Below are 23,575 nucleotides of genomic sequence, written 5' to 3'. Positions count from 1 at the left end.
CTGTGAAATTTCAGAGCAAAATCAATTTGTTTCGATGGAACTGATGCGTTATCAGATTTATGAGCGTAACGCTAATTCAAATCATTTCCTTACATGGAGTTCAGCTTCGCTAAATATAATAATAATAATAAGAAGAAGAAAAAGAAGACAGTTTGCTGGTTGTTGACCAATAACACGCCGTCTTCTTGACACTGCTGACTTTAGAGGGAATGAAGCACCAGAGACGTCTGTAGCTTATTAGTTGCATCTTGGAGAGTAAACCGCTCCACAACAGAAACGCGGTTTAAAGGCAGTTATGAGACGAGAGTTGATGACATACATTGATTAAGCTGTTTGAACTTACTGTCCTGTCAGCGATAGCCAGAGTTTATTCGTCCCCGTTTCAGTAACTATTGAATGAAATGATGTACAATCCTGAGAACAATCAGGGAGAAGTAAACAGACCGGTGAGGATAAAAAAAAAAACAGAAGGTGATGAGCACGACAATGTTCTGGTGGCTAACGGGTTAGCAGTTAGCTCCCACTGAACCAACCAGCTGTGCGAGTAGTCATCAATGTCATTATGTATATTCATGACCATATGCTTTTCGGATCATTTCCTGTTTTTGGTGGTTAAACTTTGTGAGGTTTTCTGTGAAGCAAATCTGTCTCTAATATTCGAATAACTTGAACTGAGGAATAAGAATCATTTAAGGAATTCAGTTGCCTTGTCTGTCTTTCCACCAGAGAAACCAGAGTCCAAACAAATTTCCATTAAAATGATTTTACCCCCCTGAAGTCCCTGCTTGGAGATAAGTACCTAATTGACCAGTATATTAGGATTTACCCAGCATTTTACAATCACCACATTTAAAAACTTGCAAGTACAAAGAAGTCTATTTGGGCTGTAACGGTCGTGCTTCAACACAAGAACATGGACTTATAGAATAAATCCTTTGATAGATGGTAAGACAACAACCTCTCGACATGGTTAAGAATTACTTCAGAGAACAACATCCAGTTTAAGACAATGACCTAAAACGAGAAGGTCTACATTTAGTTAAGTTTGTATTGTTGAGCACAAAAATACAAGCTGACTAATGTGCCTGATGTTCGCAGGGCTTCAGAAACGCAGACAACAAACACGACTTCACATGATGATCCTGAATCAGTAACTGTGGCTTTTACCGTCGTAGATATGATTCCAGTCAGGCATGCTTTGAGACTCTGGTATACACTTATACACTATAATGTGCAAACAGGCACAGCCTTCGGGGAAGTATAATGAACATCTCCAATGCATTCACTAGTAAACTACTCCTTTTCAGACATATAAGTTGAATGAGGCAGTTTTCTGTTACCATAAAGCTCATCACCCTTAAAAACTACTTAAGCGCTAAATGATGCATGTAGAAATCACTTCAACAGACTAATCGGTACACTGGAGTTTTACAGCCATACAGTGTTGTTTAAAGGTCAAAAGGTAAGAAGAGGGAGGATGAAGACTGGTTGGAAAACATGTGATTCACATCTGAACAGTCCAAGCACACACACACACACACACACACACACACACACACACACACACACACACACACCTCCTCACTGTGAGGCATCAGTCTTACCTTTCTCAGAGAACTGACCATCCTTCATGGCCTGGTCGCGGTCGGAGCGTGTGAGCGCAGCTGTCGATGACCCGTTGACCTCGAGATGAAGAATCCAGCCGGACATCACAGTTCGCCCGACGAGGAACAAACGATCTGTTTACGCTTATGAAGACATTTCACTGTAAGCTGTGAAACCAAAGCAGGATAGAAGTCAAGCAAACGCGGCTGAATATTTAATGCAAAAAGCATAACAATGTAAATAATCATTAAAGTAAAGAGTAAATAATCATTTTTGTGACATGAAGTAAGAGAAGACAAAAAGCTTACCTCTACTGACAAAACCTCTGAATGACCTCACACTTAAAAGTTTAAACCTGCTTTTAAAAACTTGTTTTTAAAGGCAAAACTTAATTTCCTTCAGATGCTTCCAGTTATAAATCCGCGACAGATCTCTAAACCTTGAAAATAACTGGAGAGACGAATACCACGCTGCGATGACAGGACAAGAGAATTTGTAAAAAAAAAAAAAAAAAAAAAAAAGTTCCTCTTTTTGTTTTGTTGCCACTAAAGTATTCAGGAAGAGAGGAAGTCACAATGCTGTTCTTTGAGGGGGGAGGCGATAACAAGGGGGTCACACAAACCAAAATATAGCTAGAGGCTCAAACTGCCGTGGAGAAGCACATTATGCATTTATTTTGAAAAAAACATTTGAGTCCAGTGAACTTTTCAGGAGCAGACATGGCATTAAAATGATCCATTCAAGCTTTAAAGTTGAAAAGCCATCTTAGTTTAAATAGCAGAACTTCTAGTAAAAAAACAACTTTAAACGTCTGATGATCTAAAACCAGTGAAATGGGGAAGCGCGGTGGTCTGAGAAAAAGAAATTCAAAGTAAAAGCAGAGTGTCGTTGAGCAAACTGTTGCGCTCCGGGCGGCTCCAGCACACAGCTCCCCATTGTGCTGACTTGTGACTCTATAAGTGCATCTCCTCTCACACCACTGTTTCCCTCCAGCGAGCTCTCCAAACCAAACGCAACGTCACAAGACTCCCCTGAGGCAAAGCTTACAAATCTGTCGCAAGAAAATAAAAAAGTAAATTTTCTACAAATGGTACAAAATTCCAGTAAACGTGTGAATGGAGCTGTTGTCTGCTCGTAATGACAGGAGAGCCACAACACGCACTCGTTCCCAGCCGGTGAAATATCCCAGTACAACCCAAAATATGAACTCTCACCTGGATTTTGTCAGTTGATGTCAGTTGGAGGCTGGAGGAGGTGATGAAGGCCGGTGGGTGGGCGACCTCAGCAGTGATTTCCCTAAACAAACAGACACCGAAGAGCACCTGCGATTCAAATACCGGCCTGCATGTAACACAAAACCAGGTCATGTCTCCAAAACCGCCATTTGCCTGCATTTGAATACACCAAAATGACTCAGGTGCTTTGAACAGCAGTGAAAATAGGATGATTTGAGCCCTTTTTATTTTGATTTAATTTCTCACATTGTTCAGGGGAAACATGGCCGCGTGCCCTCTGTGCTCTTGTTGATGCAGTAAATAAGTTAGTGGTTGAACTGGTTTTGTTGTGCTCATGGCTCTGTCACCCGGGCAGAAAATGCCTGCCCTCATGTGGACAGAGACTCTAACTGCAGCGTCTGGGAAGAAGGAGAAGTATTACTGAGCAGTAAATGAGATGTAAGGGTCAACGTGAAGAGGAAGTGTCTTGATTTGCGTGCTGGTTTGTGTTTTGAATGGTTTGTATTCGCTACCATACTGCATTTCAGACTTAATAATCCCCCTTCTTTTTCTTTCAACTTAACTTGATTGGCCTGGTGTACATCTGGATCTCCAGATAAATCAAGACATTAGAGGGACTTTGTTCTGCCTGTCCAGTCTTTTATTTTCACTTCACAAGGTCAGAGGTCAGAGGTCAGCTAAACAAAAGTAAGGTTAGGTGTCTGACCATTTACATTTTTAGGCCTATAAAAAGACCCAAACCACCAGCTTTTACTCTCTTCATGCCTCTATTATTATTATTATTAATCATGCCTGATTAACTGTAACTTTGTTCTCGTGTATAACTTCAACTGTGTCAGATCTCCAGCTCAGTCCTGTCTTGTAGACTTTATAAAAATCTACATTTAATACCTCTATTAAGTTGTTGCAAAGATATTGTCGTCACACTTCTTTAATTCTGTTTCAAGTTCTTCACAAACAGAAAACCTCGGCCTTGAGGTGGTTTTAATCCGTCACAGAATTACTCTCACTGTTTTTCCTGAAGTATTTTATGGGTGCCACATTTGTGCTCTAACGTGAATATCTTTTCTCGGAAATACAGTTGCACTAGTTGACATCAGACCTGTGTGACGTTACAGAGTGTGGACCACCTGTGTACCTGGAGGGTCTCCACGTGTGCTCGTGCTGTCGGAAAACAGTGGACAAGTCCGCATCTCACGTGCACGCCAGCTGACGTCCAAACAACATCTTGTCATGTGACTGTTTCAGAATATAGTATAGTATATATAAGATAGGAACAACACAAGCATCAAACTATCTCCTCATGTCTGCATGTTTGTGAGCGAGCATCCCCTCTGACGTCACTCCACCGCCGCCTCCTATTGGTCACTTCCACTGCACCTGTTAGCCCCCCCCCCTCCCCCCACCTCCCCGCCAATCACGCGCCTCCGGTCAGTGCGCTCCAAGATGGCGGCTTCCAGAGGACCGTATCGCACACATCATCGCATTTGAACGCTGAATATCTCCGTCCGCCGTTCAAACTCCCGACGAGGCCGACCGGGCGGAGCCGCGTCGGGCTGAGCTGTCGACGGCGAAACGCGGAAGCGGTTTCCCCCCCATGGTTTCTTCGCGCGAGGAGCCGGTATCGGTGTCGGTGTGAAGGGGAGGAGGGGGTGGTGTTATCCGAGTATGGCCACCGACAACAGGATCAATTTTTGGAGGAGAAACGCGAAGGTTCCCGGAAGGTGGGTTCTCCTTCTGCTTATTTCTTAACGACGGATTCCTTCAGTGAGTTTTTGACCAGATGCTGTTGTAATGTTGAAGATGTCACCTGTCAGACCGGAAACACACGTTATAGACGGAGCCCGTCCGGGCACGAATCAGCTCCTGGTGTGTTGTTGTTGTTGTTGTTGTTGTTGTTGATGGTACAAACATAGCTGAGCTCTCTTTAAATAACTCCCCACCTATAAACGGTTCAATTGTGTCCCTAAAGAATTCTCAGGAGCTGATAACAGTGTGGTTTTGTTTTTTAATTGATTCCCTGTCGTGTTATTTTGGGAGGCTTCGTGCTCCAGACCTCCATCTCCTTGTTCCAGACCTCCATCTCCTTGTTCCAGACCTCCATCTCCTTGTTCCAGACCTCCATCTCCTTGTTCCCTGATAACCTCCATATGCTGACACACTGAAACACACTGAAACACGCTGAAACACACTGAAACACACTGAAACACGTCGGGGTGAAGAAGGGCCTTACTTTGGCATCTCGGTGGGGTTTTCTTTAGATGAATCACAGAGTTAAACACAATACATCCGCCTTTATTGGCAGTTTAATTCATGAACAAACAGCTCAGACTGAACCTGAAGGGTCAAATCCAAGTTCATCCACGGCCTACTTATAAGATAATAGAGCGTATACGATGTGGATGGTCATAGTGTTTTGTTCCTGAAGTGGGAGGAAGCATGTGGACCACTTTTTTTTTTTTAAAATAGGGCCTGGGCGATTCAATAATTGCTGATTAGATATTTAATTGTCTTTTTGTGTTCATTTGATCCCGCTTGATGATAATAATGAACTTTATTTGTATAGCACCTTTCATACAAGAAATGCAGCTGTGTTTTACAGCAAGAACATTACATGTAGTGTTTCACATTAAAACGGATATGAAGGAACATTTAAAAATATAGGAAAGAAATGAGATGCATGAGAACAGATAAAATGCATATTAATATGCATTTTAAAGGCTCGGTAGTTCAAATGCAAGAGAGCTTTAAGAGTAACTAGTTAAAGGCTAAAGTAAAGAGAAATGTTTTGAGCTTTCTTTTAAAAGTATTAACTGAGCAGCTTCCCTGATATCTAACAGGTAATTTGTTCCACAGCTTTGGAGCGTAGCTGACAAAAGCTGAATCCCAAATTTTCCTTTGGCTATTTGCTGGGAACCTCCAATAAACCAGCAGCAGATGATCTCTGTTCCTGAAGGCTCATAGTTAACCAGAGAGTTAGAGATGTAACTCGATCAGAAGCCCATTAAGAGCTTTGAGTGTGAGGAGGAGGAGGACCTTAAAGTCAACCCTGTGTCCCACAGGCAGCCAGCCTGGACGACAGCCTCATCAGAGTTTAATAATATACATAAAGAAGAATAAAAACCATGTGTTGGTGTATAACAGTGAAATACACAAGTAAACGTTTCTGTTTTGCTCTTTAGGCTTTTCTAAATAAAACTTTCACAGGGCAGAAATAATACTTTTATTACACAACGCCTGTTACTTTGGTATACACAGAAAGTCCTGACAATGAGATGTGACATTAATTAAAATAATGTACAATGGTAAGCGTGACTTCTCCACTGGTGGGCCTTTAAAAGCGGAAGCAGAGGGAGGAAGTGATGAGATGACATCGTTAAAAGATGGCAATCAAACCTTCAACGTGGAAATAGTGATGGAAAGATAATATTTCTCTCCGTTCCATCCAGCTGTTTTCATGAAGATGAATGGAAACAAACTGCAAAAATAATTGCCATCAGTGGGTTATTGTAATTATTGTGACAGGCTTTAGTCTTAGCCTCAGTTTTGTGGCTTTCCTGTGTAACCTTTAAGTCTATTTGAGTCATAGTGGAAGAAAGTATTGAGTTTTCTGAAATATAAATACACAGGGAAGCCCAGACTCACCTACCACTGTTTTAAAGGTTATTTTACGCACTTATTATTATTATTATTTACTACATGAAAAGATATTTCATCCTCTGCAGGCGGTCTCACTGTTTCCTAATCCGGTCGTTGGTCATGACAAATCACAGAAAATGTTACTTTTGTCTGGGAAATATACTTCAAAGCAACAGATTTTTGATGTATGTGATGACGTGCCTTTTGCAGCTGCCATCTTTGTTTTGGATAAGACCACGTGGTGAACCGCTTAAAAATAGAATTTCTATTTTTTATTCAGACCCTGTTGTGAGTTGGTTTTTTTACACATTGCCGGGTAAGTGTTGTATTTTTTATTCTGTGACTTAAATGTTGAGACTAGTTCCAGCCTGCAGAGCTTGCTCAATAGGCATCATTGATCGTAACGGGCACTGAGCAGCTGCAGGTATTCCTCGCTTCCCTTTTCCTCTGCTCTCCCTGCACACACGTGGAAAATGAAAACTCATCAGACTTCATTGATAAGACGTGACCCGTTCATGCCGGAGTGTTTGGGTCTTTGTGCTTTTATGATTATCAAGACTGATAGCGTGAGTATGTGGCTCCATGTTAGCTGCCCGAGGGTGGAGCAGAGCACAGGCAGTCTGTTTGGGGAAATCTGAGAATAGAGGATCTCCAAGGATAGGGCGTCGCTGCCTTTGTCACACACACTGATCTTTCTCAAACGGTGGTGGGCGGACGGCTGGAAACACATACACAAACATATGCTTGAACAGGAAGGCTCGTCTTGCCGCCTGTCCTTGAACTGCTGATAAAAAGATTAAAAAAAAAACACAAGTGCAAGGCTGGTAAACAAGAAACTCTGGCACTGCCAGATAATCAGCAGGCCCAGTTCTCAGCCACCAGGCTTACTGCCTGGTTTTTTTTTTGGTCCATGCAAATGACACGGATGAGGCTGACGTCGTTGTGCCTCGAGCATAAAGCGCTACAGTTCAGACAAAAGTCACAAAGTAGTAGTTTTGTTACACGAAATCCTCTCGGCTGCTGTGAATGAAGCGCTTATCAGGCCTGATGGACAATTTTGGAAGAACAGTGATGTTTGATTTAGTGTTAGATCACCGGTGTGGAAAAACAAAGAATCATTAGAGCTCTAAGTCTCAGTCTCCCGATGACTTTCACCAAAAGCTCACCTTCAGTGACAAACTCACAAAACTAAACTTATGGTTTGTTGGAAAATTGTTTGTTTACAAGTCTGTAACTAGGCTGATATTTGGTTTTCTGCTTTTAACAGACGCGCATCTACAACATGGACTGCATATAAAAGTGAACGTAGCTTCTGGCTGTGAAAAATCAGTACAATCAGTCAATGAAAGTTCTCCATGAGAAAGATGTCACTCGTTCTTCTTAGTTTTCTGGAGGTCCAGCTCAAAATAGTCCGTCATTAATTAGAAAATAAGCTTCAAAAAGTTTTGGGGGTGTGTCTGTTTGATTGACAGGTCTGTGGTGCAGTCATGTTAGAGCTATCGGTGGGCGGGACGTAGTATCGCCGGGCTTCCAATCAGATCCCCAGCTTGCCCAAATGTGGTCACTACCGGCTCCAAGGTTTGACTGTTGAGCACATTATACTTAATCCAGTAATTATTTTTTAAAGAAATGCCTTAATAGTTCAAATGGGGTGGAGGCAGCTGATCTTTGCCCTCTGTGAAGCAGAAGAAGATAAAGAAATGAGCGTCGTCGGCAGTTGTGGCTCTGGACCGTCATCCTGTCCCGCCCCTCTTGACTTGTTCCCGCTTTGTGTCGCCAGAGAGTTGGAAAGAAGCTGAGCATTAAGATTCTCGCATCCGTTGAACATGCTGCCAACCGCAGGGAGGCGAAGAACACAGGAGCTCCGCAAGCTGTCCACCAGTTCTGTTGAATACGCGCTGAAAAAAAGAGCCTCGTCTCAATAAGACGGGGGTTGTTTTAATGCAAGGGAGGAGCTGAGCTGTCATCTGTCAGCAGAAGGCAAAGGCAGGATCTGAGGCCGCGTTTGCTGCCTGTGTTTCACAGAAGCTCTCCGCTGTGTCTCACAGGATCATTCAACAACACCGGCAGATACGGCAGTTGTGACAGATTTTAAATTAAAACTCATTCATAGGGATATCCCACGTAGCAAATAGATGTCATCACTCATCCGGCAGGAGATTACAGGTGCCGTGGCTGCTCGTGCAAATCTCTTCCTCACACGGGCCGCAGTCGACCTGTTATTCGCTGCCCGTGTCGGCTGCCGTTTGTCAGCAATACGTCAGGGTTGTTACACTGAGGCAACGCAGCAGCATCAGAGCTGCAGATGAGCGTAAACCCACAGCAGGTGATTCATTTATTTGTCAAAAATAAATACATTTGACATATCTCCTTGCTTATAAAAATAATAAACACAAAACAGCATTTCTTTTAACCCCTTTTTTATATGTTTCACAATTGTGTCAAACGTAGGCGACTTACTGATGTCTTCTCGTAAGTAACGAAGATGAACCGTGTGTAGCGGCAACCAGCAGTGACGTGACCTGTTGGTTTGTGAACGGCCGTTATGAAGCCTCAAGTTTGGCCGGCGCCATGTTGCTGGTTCGGAGCGGTTTGGAGCAGGAGGTGACCATATTTGGACGAGCTGGGGGAGGAGCCAGCGGTGGATCTGACTGATCTGATTGGAAACCTGACGATACTACGTCCCGCCCACCGATAGCTGTAACCTGACTGCAACACAGGCCTGTCAATCAAACAGACACGCCCCCAAAAAACAGGTCTTCTTGAATCTTCTTTTCTAATGAATGAGGGATTATTTTCAGATGGACCTCCAGAAAACTAATAAGAAGGAGTGACTTTAGCTAACAACACCGAGATAACTGATGGACACATTTTATTCACTTTGGATTTGATGAGAGAAGTTGAATGGGAGTCTATGGAGCCGGAGGCTTTTTGGAGCCGACCTCTAGTGGCACTCGCTGGTATTGCAGCTGAAGACACTTCTGGATCGGAACCATTTTTCAGACCTGAAGCTGCGAACTCTTTTATATAAAGCCTGTGGAACATTAACCACCTTCTCTGCTTGGACACAGTGTGAACGACAGCTGTATGTTTCCCCCAAAGTGTGAGCCATCCTCGCCATCCCACATATTTTTCTCTTCAGTGGTCCCACTTTGTTTGTTGTTTAATAAATGAACTCATAATAAATGAATTCATCAACTTACTGAAACTGGGGGGAAAATCTATGTAGAAAGACACAAGAACAGGAACGTTCCTCTGAACGCTAACTAATGAGTCGATCCTCTGAGAAGTCGATGTTTGACTGTGAGCCGCGTGAAAGACTGAGCAGCTGTTTGTGTGCACAGAGGTGACAGCGTTTAACGTGTTATCTTCTACAGTGTACAACCAGTATACGGAGCGCAGCATCCACCTCTCGACCCCCGGCTGCGACGCACGTAAGTGCTCCACCCAGCTGGTCTGCATGACCTCATGTCATCCGCAGGGATTACGTTTTATTTGTCACTCCTATTTTCAGCCATTCTTTGCTGCTGATTTCTTTGAGTACGTGAGCGTGTGTGGACTGCATGCAGCGAGCGTGACCCAGTGTTTGACCCCATTGTTCAAAAGGACTCGCAGAGTTTTGTTGGCCTTTTACGTTCGGTTTGCAGTTTTGTCTTTTGGTTCCTTTTTGGTTAGATTATCTCCTGTAGTCCAGAGTATATTTAACTCAGTCACCAGTGAGATCACTCACTTCTGCATTTCTCTCCATCTGTCCCTCTGCAGGTATCCTAAAGACACAAAGCCCAAGTTCAACAATCTAAAGTCTAAAAAGGCTTCTAGTTTCCATGAGTTCGCCCGCAGCACCAACGACGCCTGGGACATCGACGATGAGGAAGACGAGGATTTCCTCGGGACACCTGCTCCGACTTCATCCGCACCGTCCGGCCTGCACTCCGTATCGTCCGTACAGAACCAGGTAGCGACAACACATCTCTTCATCCCTGAGCACTTGAAGGCCTCGAGCGTGTCAGAGATAAAAGGACATCTTCTCACGTGTCTCTCAGCAGCAACATCATCAGCATCAGGCAGGCGACTCGGAGAGCGCGGTGTCCCACCGACTGGCGCCGCCGGGGACAGAAGCTCAGAACCTGCAGGACATGCGGGAGGAGGAGGTCGCCGAGTACGAGCACATCAACGGCAAGGTTGTCAAGTCGAGCAGCGACGCGCACCTCAACACCTCCTCAGGTACGTGGCGAAAGTGCTGCAGCAGTTCGTTCTGCATTAAGAGCCACTGAGCAGCTTATCAGGCGATTCATAGTGAAGCTAATTAGAGACTTTGTCAGGAGGGACCGAACGCTGCAGTCGTTATATCAGGAGACACCACGTTACACGAAAACCTTCCTCTGAATGCTCTCATGACTTTTTAATGATTCTGATAACACATTGGTGTTGTGTGCTAATAGTTTATTTGACCAAATACGGTGTTTAAGCTGTCAAAAATTAAAACTTACCCTGTTAAATATATATATATATAACAGATCAAATATTATCTTGATTAAATATTGCCTGTGGTGTAAATTCTTGTCTTAGTTTGGTTTACTTACATCTGTTCATTTCAGAGCTGAATTTCTGAGGCCAATATTGATATTAGGAAGTAAAAAAAAAAAAAAAATGATATCAATAGTCAGTTTTTTCAATGATCCCTCAAATGTGATTATCAAACAAAGATGTAAAGGAGCATGCAAACAGTAAACTTTACTCGGAATTTAATAACTATACATCACTTTTACACATTATCACAATTATGTCCACATATAGAAAACATGTGACACTTATTCATGACAGGAACTGGAAGAGCATGTAAATATCTTTAATAACGCAAACATATACGTGGAAACGGGTTTCATTCATCCTCAGTGAGTTTGGCTGAGTGTGCGTGTTTCCTCAAATCTTCAGGCAGCTTTTCTGGCTATTAATAGAACTGGCTGTCTTCTGAATATTCTGGGTATTCACCAGTCACCTGGAGCCCGATTCAGAAGTGACCCGGCTTCTGAATATTAGTCAAACCAAAATAAATTGATTTATGCCTGACTTATAATGATGCTCCTGAGGAGCAGGAATATTGGAGCCTATGGACGACTTTTAAGATGCATTAATTTACAGTCATAGTAGGTCCTCAACATGTAAATGGGAAGCGCAAGTGTCTCAAATGAGAGTAACAGGAATTAACTATTGAATTAATGGTAAATTAATTATCTAGATTGAGGAGAATATTAAAGGGTAATGGAAAAACGTTTTACCATAATTTGTTTAATTGAACTTCATGTTTCATTTCCAGGGTTTTAAAAGCTTTACTGTCACTTTAATAGTATGGTTATTTATATAAGTACGTTATTAGATATTCTCCTTTTTCTTTTCTTTTTCTTGCTCACCCCTCCACAGTTCGCTCCACTCTGCAGAAGCAGCAGTCCCTCCCGGTTCGTCCCATCATCCCACTGGTGGCTCGCATCTCGGACCAGAACTCGTCCGGAGCGCCGCCCATGACGGTGCGGGAGAAGAGCCGGCTGGACAAATTCAAGCAGCTGCTGGGGAGTCCAAACACAGACCTCGGTACTGAAACAACACAGTCAAACACGCGTAATCTTTGTATTTAGACTTCGAAGCAACGACGGTCCATTTATTATGCAGAGATAATAGTTTTATATATTAAATCAAACTTCTCTGTCCTTTTCCAGTATAACAGAGAAAGATATCATGAATTCAGTCCGTCCAGTCATCACTTGTAGGTATTTCTGGGGATAACCACTTTGTTCTGGTGACCTTTTCTCACCAGCTATGTTCAGAATGTGGAAATCATATCTGACCTTAGAGGGAACATTTTCTAAAGGCAGCACTTCCAAACAGAAGGTCTCCGATCTGAAAGGAACGTCAGCCTGGAGGAGTTGAATCTGAGCAGGGCCGGAAAGTGTGCTAATGCTTCACCTTGGAGGACCCGCACGGCCTCCAGCGACTCAGCAGCTAAATATAATTGGTCTCTGAACGGGAGTGATGAAGAAGATGATGAGATTTTTGCAGCAAAAAAAAAATCTCTCCAGGAAGCTGAAGTTTCCCGTTGTAGGTCACATACTGTAGATTCTGCAGGAGAGTTGCAACGGTGTCAGTTTTTCACAGTACGATTAACGTCTCCAAAAAAAAAAATCACAGTATGGTGGTTTATTGTATTTCATTATTATTAGGCCAATTATATTTATTATTGTCAGTTACATTGTTAATTTGAAGTGCAATAGAAGTCTAAAAAGAAATAAAACACTTGAATGTAAAGCAGGATTTTACTGCTGTGGTTCGTTGACGTGGAACATTTTGTCCGTGCAAGCAGTGATTGTTTTCATTATGGGATAATGAGCTGATTATTTACTCCAATATTTGAATATTTGGTTGTAAACATTCTGAAAACAGAAGTGCTGTAAACGACTATCAGAAAAGTTGACAGTTTACTGCGACAGCGCAGCCAGATGGAGGCCGTACATTAAAACCACACACCGATGTCAGAACCCAGAGCTGATGATGGAGGTGTGAGCCGCGATTATTTCAATATCGCATTTTAAGATTGACGTTGGAACACACGTTTTTTTTGTCAGGTTATAAACGGGACATGGATGGAGGGATTCTGCAAGGTGTTTGATGTGTTTCCTCCTTTGGCAGACAGTTTAAAAAAAAGTCCACCTTGTTTGGAAACTGGATATTCGTCCTCGAGGACAACACCGCCATCATTTTTAATATGTCCAAAGTTATCACACATTGTTTTTAATCACTTCATAAGGGGTTTCAGTTTGGTTTTCTCTGATGCAATTGTGTTTGTGGCGCCCGTTGCTGAGTCTGACAGGCAGCTGTTGATTTCATTTATTTTTTTTATGCTGGTTTTAAGTAATAACCATCAGTTTGAGACCGGTATACCGCTGCAACCCTATTCTGCAGCCATGCCAGTGTGGACATGGAGTGAGGCCAACACTTCACTGTGGCTGGATATCCTTCTTGACAATGCATGTCTATATTTCTCTCTCTGCTGTTACAGAAGAACTCCGGAAGCACAGCTGGTCCGGCATACCAAGAGAAGTCCGGCCAATCACATGGAGGCTTCTCTCTGTAAGGATCGTGACCCTCAGTTTTGCAACATCACACGTTCTTCTGCATTTTGCCTCTTCGCCGTCTCAGTAGGCCACGCTGCATTTTTTTCGTAGCTACACTTTGCATTCCTTTTTAGAAAATGCTCACATAATGTCAACAGCGTTATCTTTACAGCCGACCTCATCGCCTCGCTTCTCTCTTATCTCAAAGGGCCGGCCCGTTCTGTTCCTCGCCTTATCAAAGAAAAATGTTTCTCTTCTGTATGCTCACTCCTCTCCTCGCTCTCCGACAGGGCTACCTGCCGGCCAACAAGGAGCGCAGAGAGCTGGTGCTCCAACGAAAGCGGGAGGAATATTTTGGGTTCATCGAGCAGTATTACCACTCCAGAACCGACGAGCATTTTAAAGACACGTACAGACAGGTAACACTGAACCCATCTGTCTAAAATCAAACCCCATGTTGTCATCTGAAAGGAAACATGCACCGACCAGTCATCTGCTTTGAATAACACCTCAATAACACAGTGCGTGTTTCTCTTAGATCCACATCGACATTCCCAGAACCAACCCTCTGATTCCTTTGTTCCAGCAGCCCACAGTACAGGAGGTAAGACTGAATGTCTCAGGAGTTCATGCTGAGTGCATGTGACGTTTGCTTTTTTTCCCCTCATTTACTTAAAAAGAACGGCCTCAAGTTGGAACTCTAACAATGAGGCATTATTGTGTTTAGTTCATTTTAGTTCATCTGTCAGATTAATATTAAAGCAGATATTAGTGTGTTTTCTGGCTCCGCTCAGGTTTTATTGGTATCATGAGGCTGGCTCACTTTTAAGTAGATGACGAGAATGATAAAAAAAAACAAAAAAAAACCTTCTCCTGACCAGTCAGCCTCCAGAGACATTAATCCTACAGGATCAACCAGCCAGTGAACGCTGATCCTAGATTCATATCGTTTGTGGGAAACTTTCTTTCTTTCCTGTCAGTGTGGATCCTTTTGTAACATTATTCCAATTTGTTTTATACTCAGTGAGACGAAAATGTATTAAGTTTATTTGTTTTTCCACCTTTCTGGAAGAAAGAAAACATCCACACACTGTAAACTGTTGACTTTCTTTCTTATGGCTTTTTCAGCTCTGCTTTCACAACACAAACAATCTAACTGTGCTTCACTTTTTCCTTATTGTTTACTCTGAAATAACATGCTCATCCATTGATTTTCCATTCTCACTCCAGACTCCTAGTTTTAAAAGGCCCACGTTAATTCCCACTGCAATTAGCTTGAATATTCAGATGTATTATTGCTAATGTTTCTAAAGCTTCTTAATCTGTTTGAGTAGTGAGATTAGATTTTCTCCACAGTAAGAGGCAAAATTTGAAAAGAAAATCTACTCATTTTTCTTTTCTTTAAAAAAAAAAAAAAAAAAAAATTATATCCTACGACCCCATTTACAAGAATGCTGTGTAAATTGTGAATAAAGACACAAAATCTTTGATAACACCATTGAAGGGATCATTGAAAATAAAGGTGGATCAATATATATATATATATATATATATATATATATATATATATATATAAATAAATATATTTAAAGAATATCTTCAGCATCCCAAAAAAATCCGGTGTGTGTCGGGCTCTGTGTACAAAACAAAACAAAAAGTGTAAACAAAAAAAAATATGTTGATCAAGGCACCTTTTGCCTTGATAAGACTCCTTGAGGTCAGATCATCATCTGGCCAAAAGAACTGACGCTGGTTTGAATCCCGTTCCAGACAGACAGCACCTTAGATAAGTGTTGAGCTGTGGCATGTTCACCAGTCATTGAGGAAGAAGCTGCATCAGATAACTTTGGTGTTAAAAAGGAAGTCGGCGGAGCTCGACTTGTTCCTCAAACCGAGTGATTTTTCAAAACATTTGATTTGTGTCCAGATTTACTGGAAGAGGCTGATTGCAATATTCAGCATTGTCAGCGTTACATTTAGAAATCTGAGTCCATATTGAAGCTTTTCTTTTATACATGTGAATAGTTTTTTGTGTGGCATAACAAACAGTAGGATATTCTCATTATTTGATATGGTTGCTTTCAACCATGTTTCCCTACAGGACCAGTTCTAACCAGTTCCAACAAGTTCTAACCAGTTCCAACCAATTCTAACCATCAGATATACCAGTTATGTTTCTGCAGCTGAAGTTCAGTCTTTTCCGACTGCTTTTTCCACATTTTCCACAATACTCAAAATAAAAACATCTTTGATAAATTCATCTGAGAGCGGCTTTATCAGACCATCACAATACTGTCTGTAATCAGCATTTTGTTTTAAATTGAAATGGTCATGATCAACTAATGCTATAAAACCGTTCCTGCAGTGGCCTTGTTTTCTTTTTTTTTAAAGCTACATACAAACAGCAGTGAGGGAAACCTTCATGTCGTGTTGCTGTAGATAAACACACTGACATTTACAGTCTGACTGTACATCAACACAACGATGGCTGGGACTCATTGAATCGGTTTTACATCAGCTGATAAATATTTCAGTCCTTTTGGAAAATCTTGAATCATTTAATATATTATCAGCTCCAGTCAGACTCTCGTTTCTTTATTTCTTTTTCTTTCTTTTTTTCCTTTTTCTTTTTTTTATAGTTGTTTTGTTTACGGAGCACAGTAAATAAAAGGTACAGTAAATCTGGACCCCCTTAACATGAAACTATTTATGCTACAAACATTTGATATTCAGCTCGATTCTGACAAATCAAAAGGAAAGACGTCCATTTTATTGTCTTTTTTTGTGTGTATCATTGATCTTTACACTCAGTAATCAACACTGAAGCCCATTTGAATATGAGCTGTCTGTATTCTGAGAATGCAGTTTAGTGTTTGGCATTTAATAGATAAGAATCTAGTTTCAGTCTGTTTGTCTCTTTGCATCAAGACGTTTGTACAAAGAAACTCTGTTGTAAAATCTGACCCGACGGTTGTGAAATACTTTAAGTCAAAGGAACACTGTGTCTGAAGCAGTGGAGCTGAAAGTTGGGAATAAAACACCGTCAGCCGTTTGGTCTTTCCGTCTCTAGGTGTTCGAGCGGATTCTCTTCATCTGGGCCATCCGTCATCCGGCCAGCGGTTACGTCCAGGGAATCAACGACCTGGTCACACCCTTTTTTGTCGTCTTCCTGTCTGAGTTTGTCAGTAAGTAACTTCCCCACAGCTCCGTTATATTTATACCAAAACAACTCCTGTCAGCCTGTGTTTCTGGTTTGTTTAGATTGTTTTTGCTTGATGATGATGTGGTTTATGTTAACCTGGTGTGAATATGGGTCTGGGCTCCCTTCATAGAGAATCGTTTGCAGTCGTTCTATCCTACTGGGCGTAGACCTCGGGTTCATTTTAACCAATCAGCATGCTCCGAAACTGTCCGACACTGAGTAAAGCATCTTTTTAAAATGGTTTTAATGAACGCCAGCACCTTGACTAGGTGCTGAGTGTGCTTTTTTTCCGGTCAGTGAGTTGAAAAATATTAACGCTGTGCTTGTCACTGTTACCAGCTGTCCAATCACAGTGAAGGAGGGGCGGGACAAATGTAGTCAACCACCGATACTGGTCCCTGATTGGTCCGCCCTTCAGAGTGTCTGTGCAAACGCTCATACGAGCCGAGTTACCCGACTGTATTCACAGTGAAGAAAAGGCTATGTTTACGTACCTATATTTTAAAATGTAGTTATGAGGCATTTCCTCCAGTAGGAGTGTCGATGCGAGTCATCTTCTTGATTCGGTGTTATCTGTTGTTCCAGCGGAGGATGTGGAGAACTTCGAGGTGGCGGCGCTGCCTCTGGACACCCAGAGAAACATCGAAGCCGACAGCTTCTGGTGCATGAGCAAGCTGCTGGACGGGATACAGGTACACACACACACACACACACACACACAACACATACACACACACACACACACACACACACACACACACACACACACACATCTCAGTTAACACTTCTTTAAAACTCAGTTTACTGAAACTGATTTTTCTCTCAGGACAACTACACGTTTGCTCAGCCTGGAATCCAGAACAAAGTGAAAGCTTTGGAGGAGCTGGTCAGCAGGATCGACGGTGAGCAGACGAGGGGAAGAAGGTGATGAAGGGCTGCACAGCTGATTCCACATACAGGCTAACAGCGTGCTGTCTGTCTGTCTCTCTGTCTGTCTGTCTGCAGAGGACATTCACAATCATTTCAAGAGGTACGAAGTGGAGTACCTGCAGTTTGCTTTCCGCTGGATGAACAATCTCCTGATGAGGGAGCTGCCACTTCGTTGCACCATCCGAGTCTGGGACACCTACCAGGTAGAGCAGCGCGTCCGCCTGCGTCACACGTTCACGTCCTGCTGCTGGTCCAGTCGATGCTCGTGTGTCTGACAGGGAGGGATGAAGAAATCATCGGACTGTAGGCTCAGAGCATCTGAAGACCATTTAAAACTAGTCCATATGAGCTGTTAGAGATTAAAGATGACAATCTTAGTCTGTCACGATTGAGAAAGTTTAATTGCTTAAATTTTTCTGGTCCTTTTTTTGCTCCTATGAATGTGTCGGTGAAACAATAACAAAATCTGCCTGAAGATGCTCATGTGACTTTAAAACCGATTTCAACAGCAGCTCAAACCGCATCTTGAAATCCTGCTACAGGATGTTTGTTGTTGGGACAGACTGTCCTCTTCCTGTTGATTATCTCCGTGTTGTAAACGATGCGTTGTGTTTCTGTTTTCCACAGGCTGAAGCAGAAGGTTTCTCCCACTTCCACCTCTATGTCTGTGCTGCTTTTCTCATCGAGTGGCGCAAAGAAATCCTCTCCATGATCGACTTTCAGGTACCTTCGCCTCCGTCCGCTCATACCCGAGAGAGTAGTCGGTAAACGTTGATCGGAGCACCAACAGGAAAAATAATCACTGATTTATGGAAGCAAAAAGAAAAAGATTAACATTTAAAGCTGCTGAGTTTACGCATTTTATTCCCTTTTAGATTTTGTGTTGGTTAAATCAGTGAAATATCAGGTTGTACACTCGTTAACAAATTTAGACCTCTTATGAGCAAAATCTATGTAGCTGTGTAATATTCATTATTTATTTCCATCCTTCTTTAGAGGTCTGAGGAAGAAGTTTACAGGAAGTAAACAGATCTGGTTACGTGGCCTTTAACCGTCAGTCACGTGACATTGATCAATTTTAATAAAGACAATCTATTTCTTTCATTTAAAACAACATTTTTAGAGCTTCTACAAAGTCAGAATTAAACAGGTTAAAAAAAAAGATTTGATATTTTTCAGCTGGTAATTGATTTTAGACTCTTTGCAGCATTTGAGTCGTTTTAAAATCGACCAGGTTTCTTTAATTTTCTAAACAGAGGGTTTGTTGGTTCATGGAGTTTCATCCACAACTCTTCTTTATACTCTTCAGACAAGTATGAAGTGGATTTGTATTTGTTTTATAGGTAATTTGATTCTTCCACAAATTTAGTTTCATGTGAAACCATAAGAGAAGGTTTATATTGAAACTTGTCTTAATTTTACTCCAGCAGCTTTGTAGTTTTTGCTTTTAATGTAATTAAAATGTAGTTTCCAGCACGATTAAGCATTTTATAACATAATAATCTCTCATCTCTGCCAGAAATTTAAGACATTATATTAAGTTCATCCTTTTTCATTGTGAGTTTGTTTTGCACTTTCTTCTTGTGATATTTTGTTGAAAATCAAGTGTTTTGGGATTTCCATTCATTTCCCACTGTATCCACAAGATTATGACCGCGACAAAATACTTGTGTCATCGGCAAATCAAATAATTCATATAAATCAGTCTTGTGCAACATTATTATTGCTAAACATCAGCCTGTTAGTATTCTCGTTTTAAGTGCGTTGACAAGCTGAAGTTAGCTCCTTTATTCTAAAGAGGGTTTACAGAAGTCTCCTTCAGCTGGAGGAATTTTCAAGGCAACACCAGACTAATTGATCATTTAAAAAGAATATCATAGTTGTACAAAAATACAGATGGATTGATATCAAAGGAAAACATTTCAGTGGTATTTGAAGTTCAATATGAAGTATTCAGTATTGATTACAGGCTCTTGTTGCTTTCATGCAGGTTGTAGTGGACTCTGTGCGTTTTACATTCAAGCCCTCGTGTTGTTTAAAGTAGCTGTCTCTTGCTCTCCAGGGCCTTCTCATGCTACTGCAGAACCTTCCCACGATCCACTGGGGCAACGAGGAAGTGGGTCTCCTCCTGGCCGAAGCTTACAGACTCAAGTACATGTTCGCAGACGCTCCGAGCCACTACAAGAGATAAACCCGAGGCTTTCCACATCGGGGGCCACCGCTGTTCTCTGACACTTCCCAATCCAACCGGACCGTGACCCTCGGCGCCGGGTCATCCAGGTATCAGGCGTCGTCTCTGAGGTGGCGCGGAAGAGACGGACGAATCCAGGCGACCACGTTGTGTCAGAGCAGCTGGACTTCATCCTGTGGACGTGAAGCCCGGTGAGCATCACACGGTGCGGCCGCAGAGCTCGGTGAACACGGGACCACGTGCGCTGTAACACTGGACTGTTGCAGTATAAATAACCACAGCCGCGCTATCTTGGTTTACTTGTACTGTCTTTTGTTCGTTTCTCCACTTCAATGTACACTCAGAAGAACTCGTGCTGATTTAAAGGGATGATGAATGTTTGTGAGATCATCCTTCCTGTGAGAGATGGTATCTACAGATTCTATTTTTTCGCAGATTTGTTTTAGTATTTGTTTTACAAGGAACAAAATATATGAGGTCTAAACCAGGAAACTACAATACGTTGTAATTTTCTCTCTTAAAATGGAGTCCGACGCTGTCCGGCTGATATGAATAAGATGGACTTTGAGTACTGCGCCCTCTTTGTATCATAAAAGAACTGATTTGTGAGAAGACTTGTGGTTTTTGGGTTTCCAAATCTGCGCTATATAATCGACTTCTTAAAGACTTCAGTTTGGACTTCAACTTGTCAACTTAATTAGATGCCAGTACTGATATTGTGGGTTAAATTAAAATCTTAAAATGGTACTGTTGTTTCATTTTAGGTTGTGTGTCGGATTCAAAGCAGAGGAAATGATTTGTCATGAGTTCCCCTTCCTGCTCATTTTGAATCAGATGATAAATCTTAAATCAGTTTAAAGCTTTTGTGGTAAACTTCTTGTATTTTAACATTGAAATGTAGAAATTTATTTCAAAATGTAAAAAAAAAAAAACAAGGTCAGCTTCGCTTTTACGGTGCGTTTAGGCAGCTGGGAAGCGGCAAAGTTCAGATTTGGTAAACTCCTACTTGCCCAGTTGAGAGCGTTCACATGACGACGACAAAGAGGCAACACGGGAGTCATTGTTATTTGTACACAACGTTTCTACGTGTTGTTTTTAGCAGATAACGTTTAAAACTAACAATGACTAAGTCACAGCTGTGTGGGAGGGCTGTTGTCTGTCAATATAATAATTACTATTGTCGGAACTTTCCCACTTTTCCCAGTCGCTCATGAATGCACCATTATAGTCCTCGCTCATCGGCCCAATGGGTCTAATTTTATTCACTTACTCACTAAATTTGAATACATTTCAGACAATTGACATGTAGTTTTAGCTGGAGACACATTAACACTCATAACTGGCGCAGAATGATATCAGCTGGTTAGTTTTGACCTGAGAGTGTTCATATTAAATGAAGAGTCGCAGTCCTCTAAATCATCTTAAGATCATTTCTAAAGTATTTCATCCGATAGCTGTGGTCTCTGTAAAACTGCGTTCTAATAGAAAGTAGTGAGAACTGTTCCTATCGGTCGTTCCTTTCGGAGATCCTGTGTGTTTTGTTTTAAACGGAGGAAACGCCTCGTGATGTTCGTCGGTACTTGAAGGGCATTAAAGGTCACACCATGCCACTTGGGACAGTCGATGCCTTTGTTACTAGCGTTTGTAATGTACTCATGTAATGCACATGTCATTCCTGCTCGTGTTTTCTATTCGTTTGAGGCTCGGTTGCTGTTGTATCTGTAGCTTTTCCCTGTCTGTGAACCAGGAAAACTTTTATTTCTACTACAGTATTTTGTTTTTGTTTTATTTTGATAATATGAATATGTGTATTACTACTCCTCTACCTTCATTGCCAGTGATGAATATAGCACAGTGTGTGTTTGGAAGATAAGACAATCATTAGCCTTTGATACTTTGTTTTTCTAACCATCAGATTCATATTTGAGGTTTTTAAATTCGCTTTGTTCGGATGTCAGATGGCTGTCGACGACAACGACCCGAACGGAGACGCCTTCAAACTTTCACAGTTTGAGTGAGCCTCGAGTCTGAGCTCCTTATACTCATTATATTCGGTGACGTGCCACTGAAGCTCCTGATATGGTACTTAAATCCATGAAAAAGATTATTTTGGATTTCTGGGGAAAGTCACACAATATTTCTGGTTCATCCGTCGTCAGTTTTTCTTGTGTTCTACAACCACTTGAATGTGTTGTGAGTGTTACAGTCGACCTGTAGCCTTAAAGTCGCTTCTCATTCATTGAGGTGAGCCATCTGATTGTGTCGCTACCATGAAGGTATTTCTTCACTCCATGCTGTTTTTAATCTAAAGGTCATATGTTCTCAAAATGTGATGTTAATCATTTAAAAGCTGGCTAAACGTGTTGACTTGTTTCAGAAGTGTTGATGCTGTTTCAACAATAATATGCCAAATCTTTATTGGGCCAATACAATTTGTTTTAGAGCGCTTCAGTGGTCAGAGCTGGCTTCAGCCTTAAATCAAGAATTATTAAATTATTACAGTACCTGCTGTATATCCACCTTCTTTGTTTATATTAAACAAATTGTAATCTTCATTTTCATGCGTGCGTGCGTGGAAGGAGTATTATTTGTCTTTTATCAGATGGTCATCACTGGTTTTATATGTGAAGTGTGATTTTAGAAATGCACAAACAAATGAAGAATAATTTTGATTGTAAATTTTTTTAACAACATAATTTTATTGGGATTTAACATGCACAACCACGTTTCCCCAAAAACGGTGTAAAATGTAAATTTAAAAAAAATTTATGATTTGCAAATTATGTAAACCCATATTTAATTGAAAATAGACCAGAGACAACATATCAAATGTTGAAACTGACAATAATTTGGTTAATGGGCAACAGATCAGTAACATTATTGGGCATAAAAAGAGCCTTTCAGAGAGTCTCAGCGGTGAAGATGGTGAGAGGTTCACCACCCGGTGAAAGACGGTGGAGCAAACGGTGCAACAATCAAAGAATAATGTTCCTCCACGTTAAATTGTATAAAATTTGGGTATTTTTATTATCTACAGTTCATAATATCATTAAAAGATTCAGAGAATCCGGAGAAATCTGTGAACACAAGGGACAAGGAAGAAAACCAATATTTGATTGAAACTTGTCGCTGGCCTCAAATTCAAAATGAGCAGATATTTTTCATAAAACAATACAATTACTCAGTTTCAACATCTGATATGATGTCTTTGGTCCATTTTCAATGAAATATGGGTTTACGTGATTTGCAAATCATCACATTGTTTTTTATTTACATTTTACACAGCGTCCCAACTTTTTGTGAAATGGGGTTGTACAATACATATAGTATAATATATATATATATATATATATATATATATATATATATATATTGTTTTTTTACATTATAGTTTAACGCTGTAGGAAGGTAAAAAAAAAAGTATAAACTTTTTATAGACGGCACAAGCTGTTTTGTTATGCTTTTTGTTTCAGAGTGCTGAGTGTAATAAATGTATTGTTTCATCTCCTTCTGAAGGGTGATAATAAAGCAGAGCTTCTGATGTATTATGTCTTCTGGAGGATGTATTTTTTTATAGATCTATTGTTATTGCTAGGATGACTGAAAATACCAGTTTTGCCTGTGGGAGTGTGCGTTGGAGACAACAGTGCTATTTGTTACACACTCT

General features: G+C 41.3%; 1 protein-coding gene across 3 annotated transcripts; it reads left to right on the top strand.

The window, feature by feature from the left end:
• The first annotated feature begins 4,283 nt into the window (after positions 1-4,283).
• Positions 4,284-23,453, top strand: tbc1d22b (TBC1 domain family, member 22B). 3 transcript variants are annotated; one of them, XM_069169130.1, is made up of 14 exons: positions 4,284-4,564; positions 9,857-9,913; positions 10,242-10,434; positions 10,526-10,703; positions 11,901-12,068; positions 13,531-13,601; positions 13,876-14,004; positions 14,124-14,189; positions 16,656-16,770; positions 17,373-17,479; positions 17,614-17,689; positions 17,793-17,920; positions 18,345-18,440; positions 19,780-23,453. In XM_069169130.1, exons 1-14 carry the CDS (start codon positions 4,509-4,511, stop codon positions 19,906-19,908), a joined length of 1,569 nt encoding a protein of 522 aa, XP_069025231.1. In that variant the 5' UTR covers positions 4,284-4,508; the 3' UTR covers positions 19,909-23,453. The 3 variants fall into 3 exon arrangements, with proteins under 3 accessions (XP_069025231.1, XP_069025230.1, XP_069025232.1); XM_069169129.1 differs by having other exon boundaries at positions 10,523-10,703; XM_069169131.1 differs by lacking the exon at positions 9,857-9,913 and having other exon boundaries at positions 10,523-10,703.
• Positions 23,454-23,575: the final 122 nt, after the last annotated feature.

This window comes from Embiotoca jacksoni, unplaced genomic scaffold, assembly GCF_022577435.1.
Source record: "Embiotoca jacksoni isolate LCO1_2020_lvr unplaced genomic scaffold, fEmbJac1.0.p SCAF_43, whole genome shotgun sequence".
NCBI lineage: Eukaryota > Metazoa > Chordata > Actinopteri > Embiotocidae > Embiotoca > Embiotoca jacksoni.
Note: the sequence above shows the minus strand (reverse complement) of the source record. Positions and strands in the feature narration are given on the sequence as shown.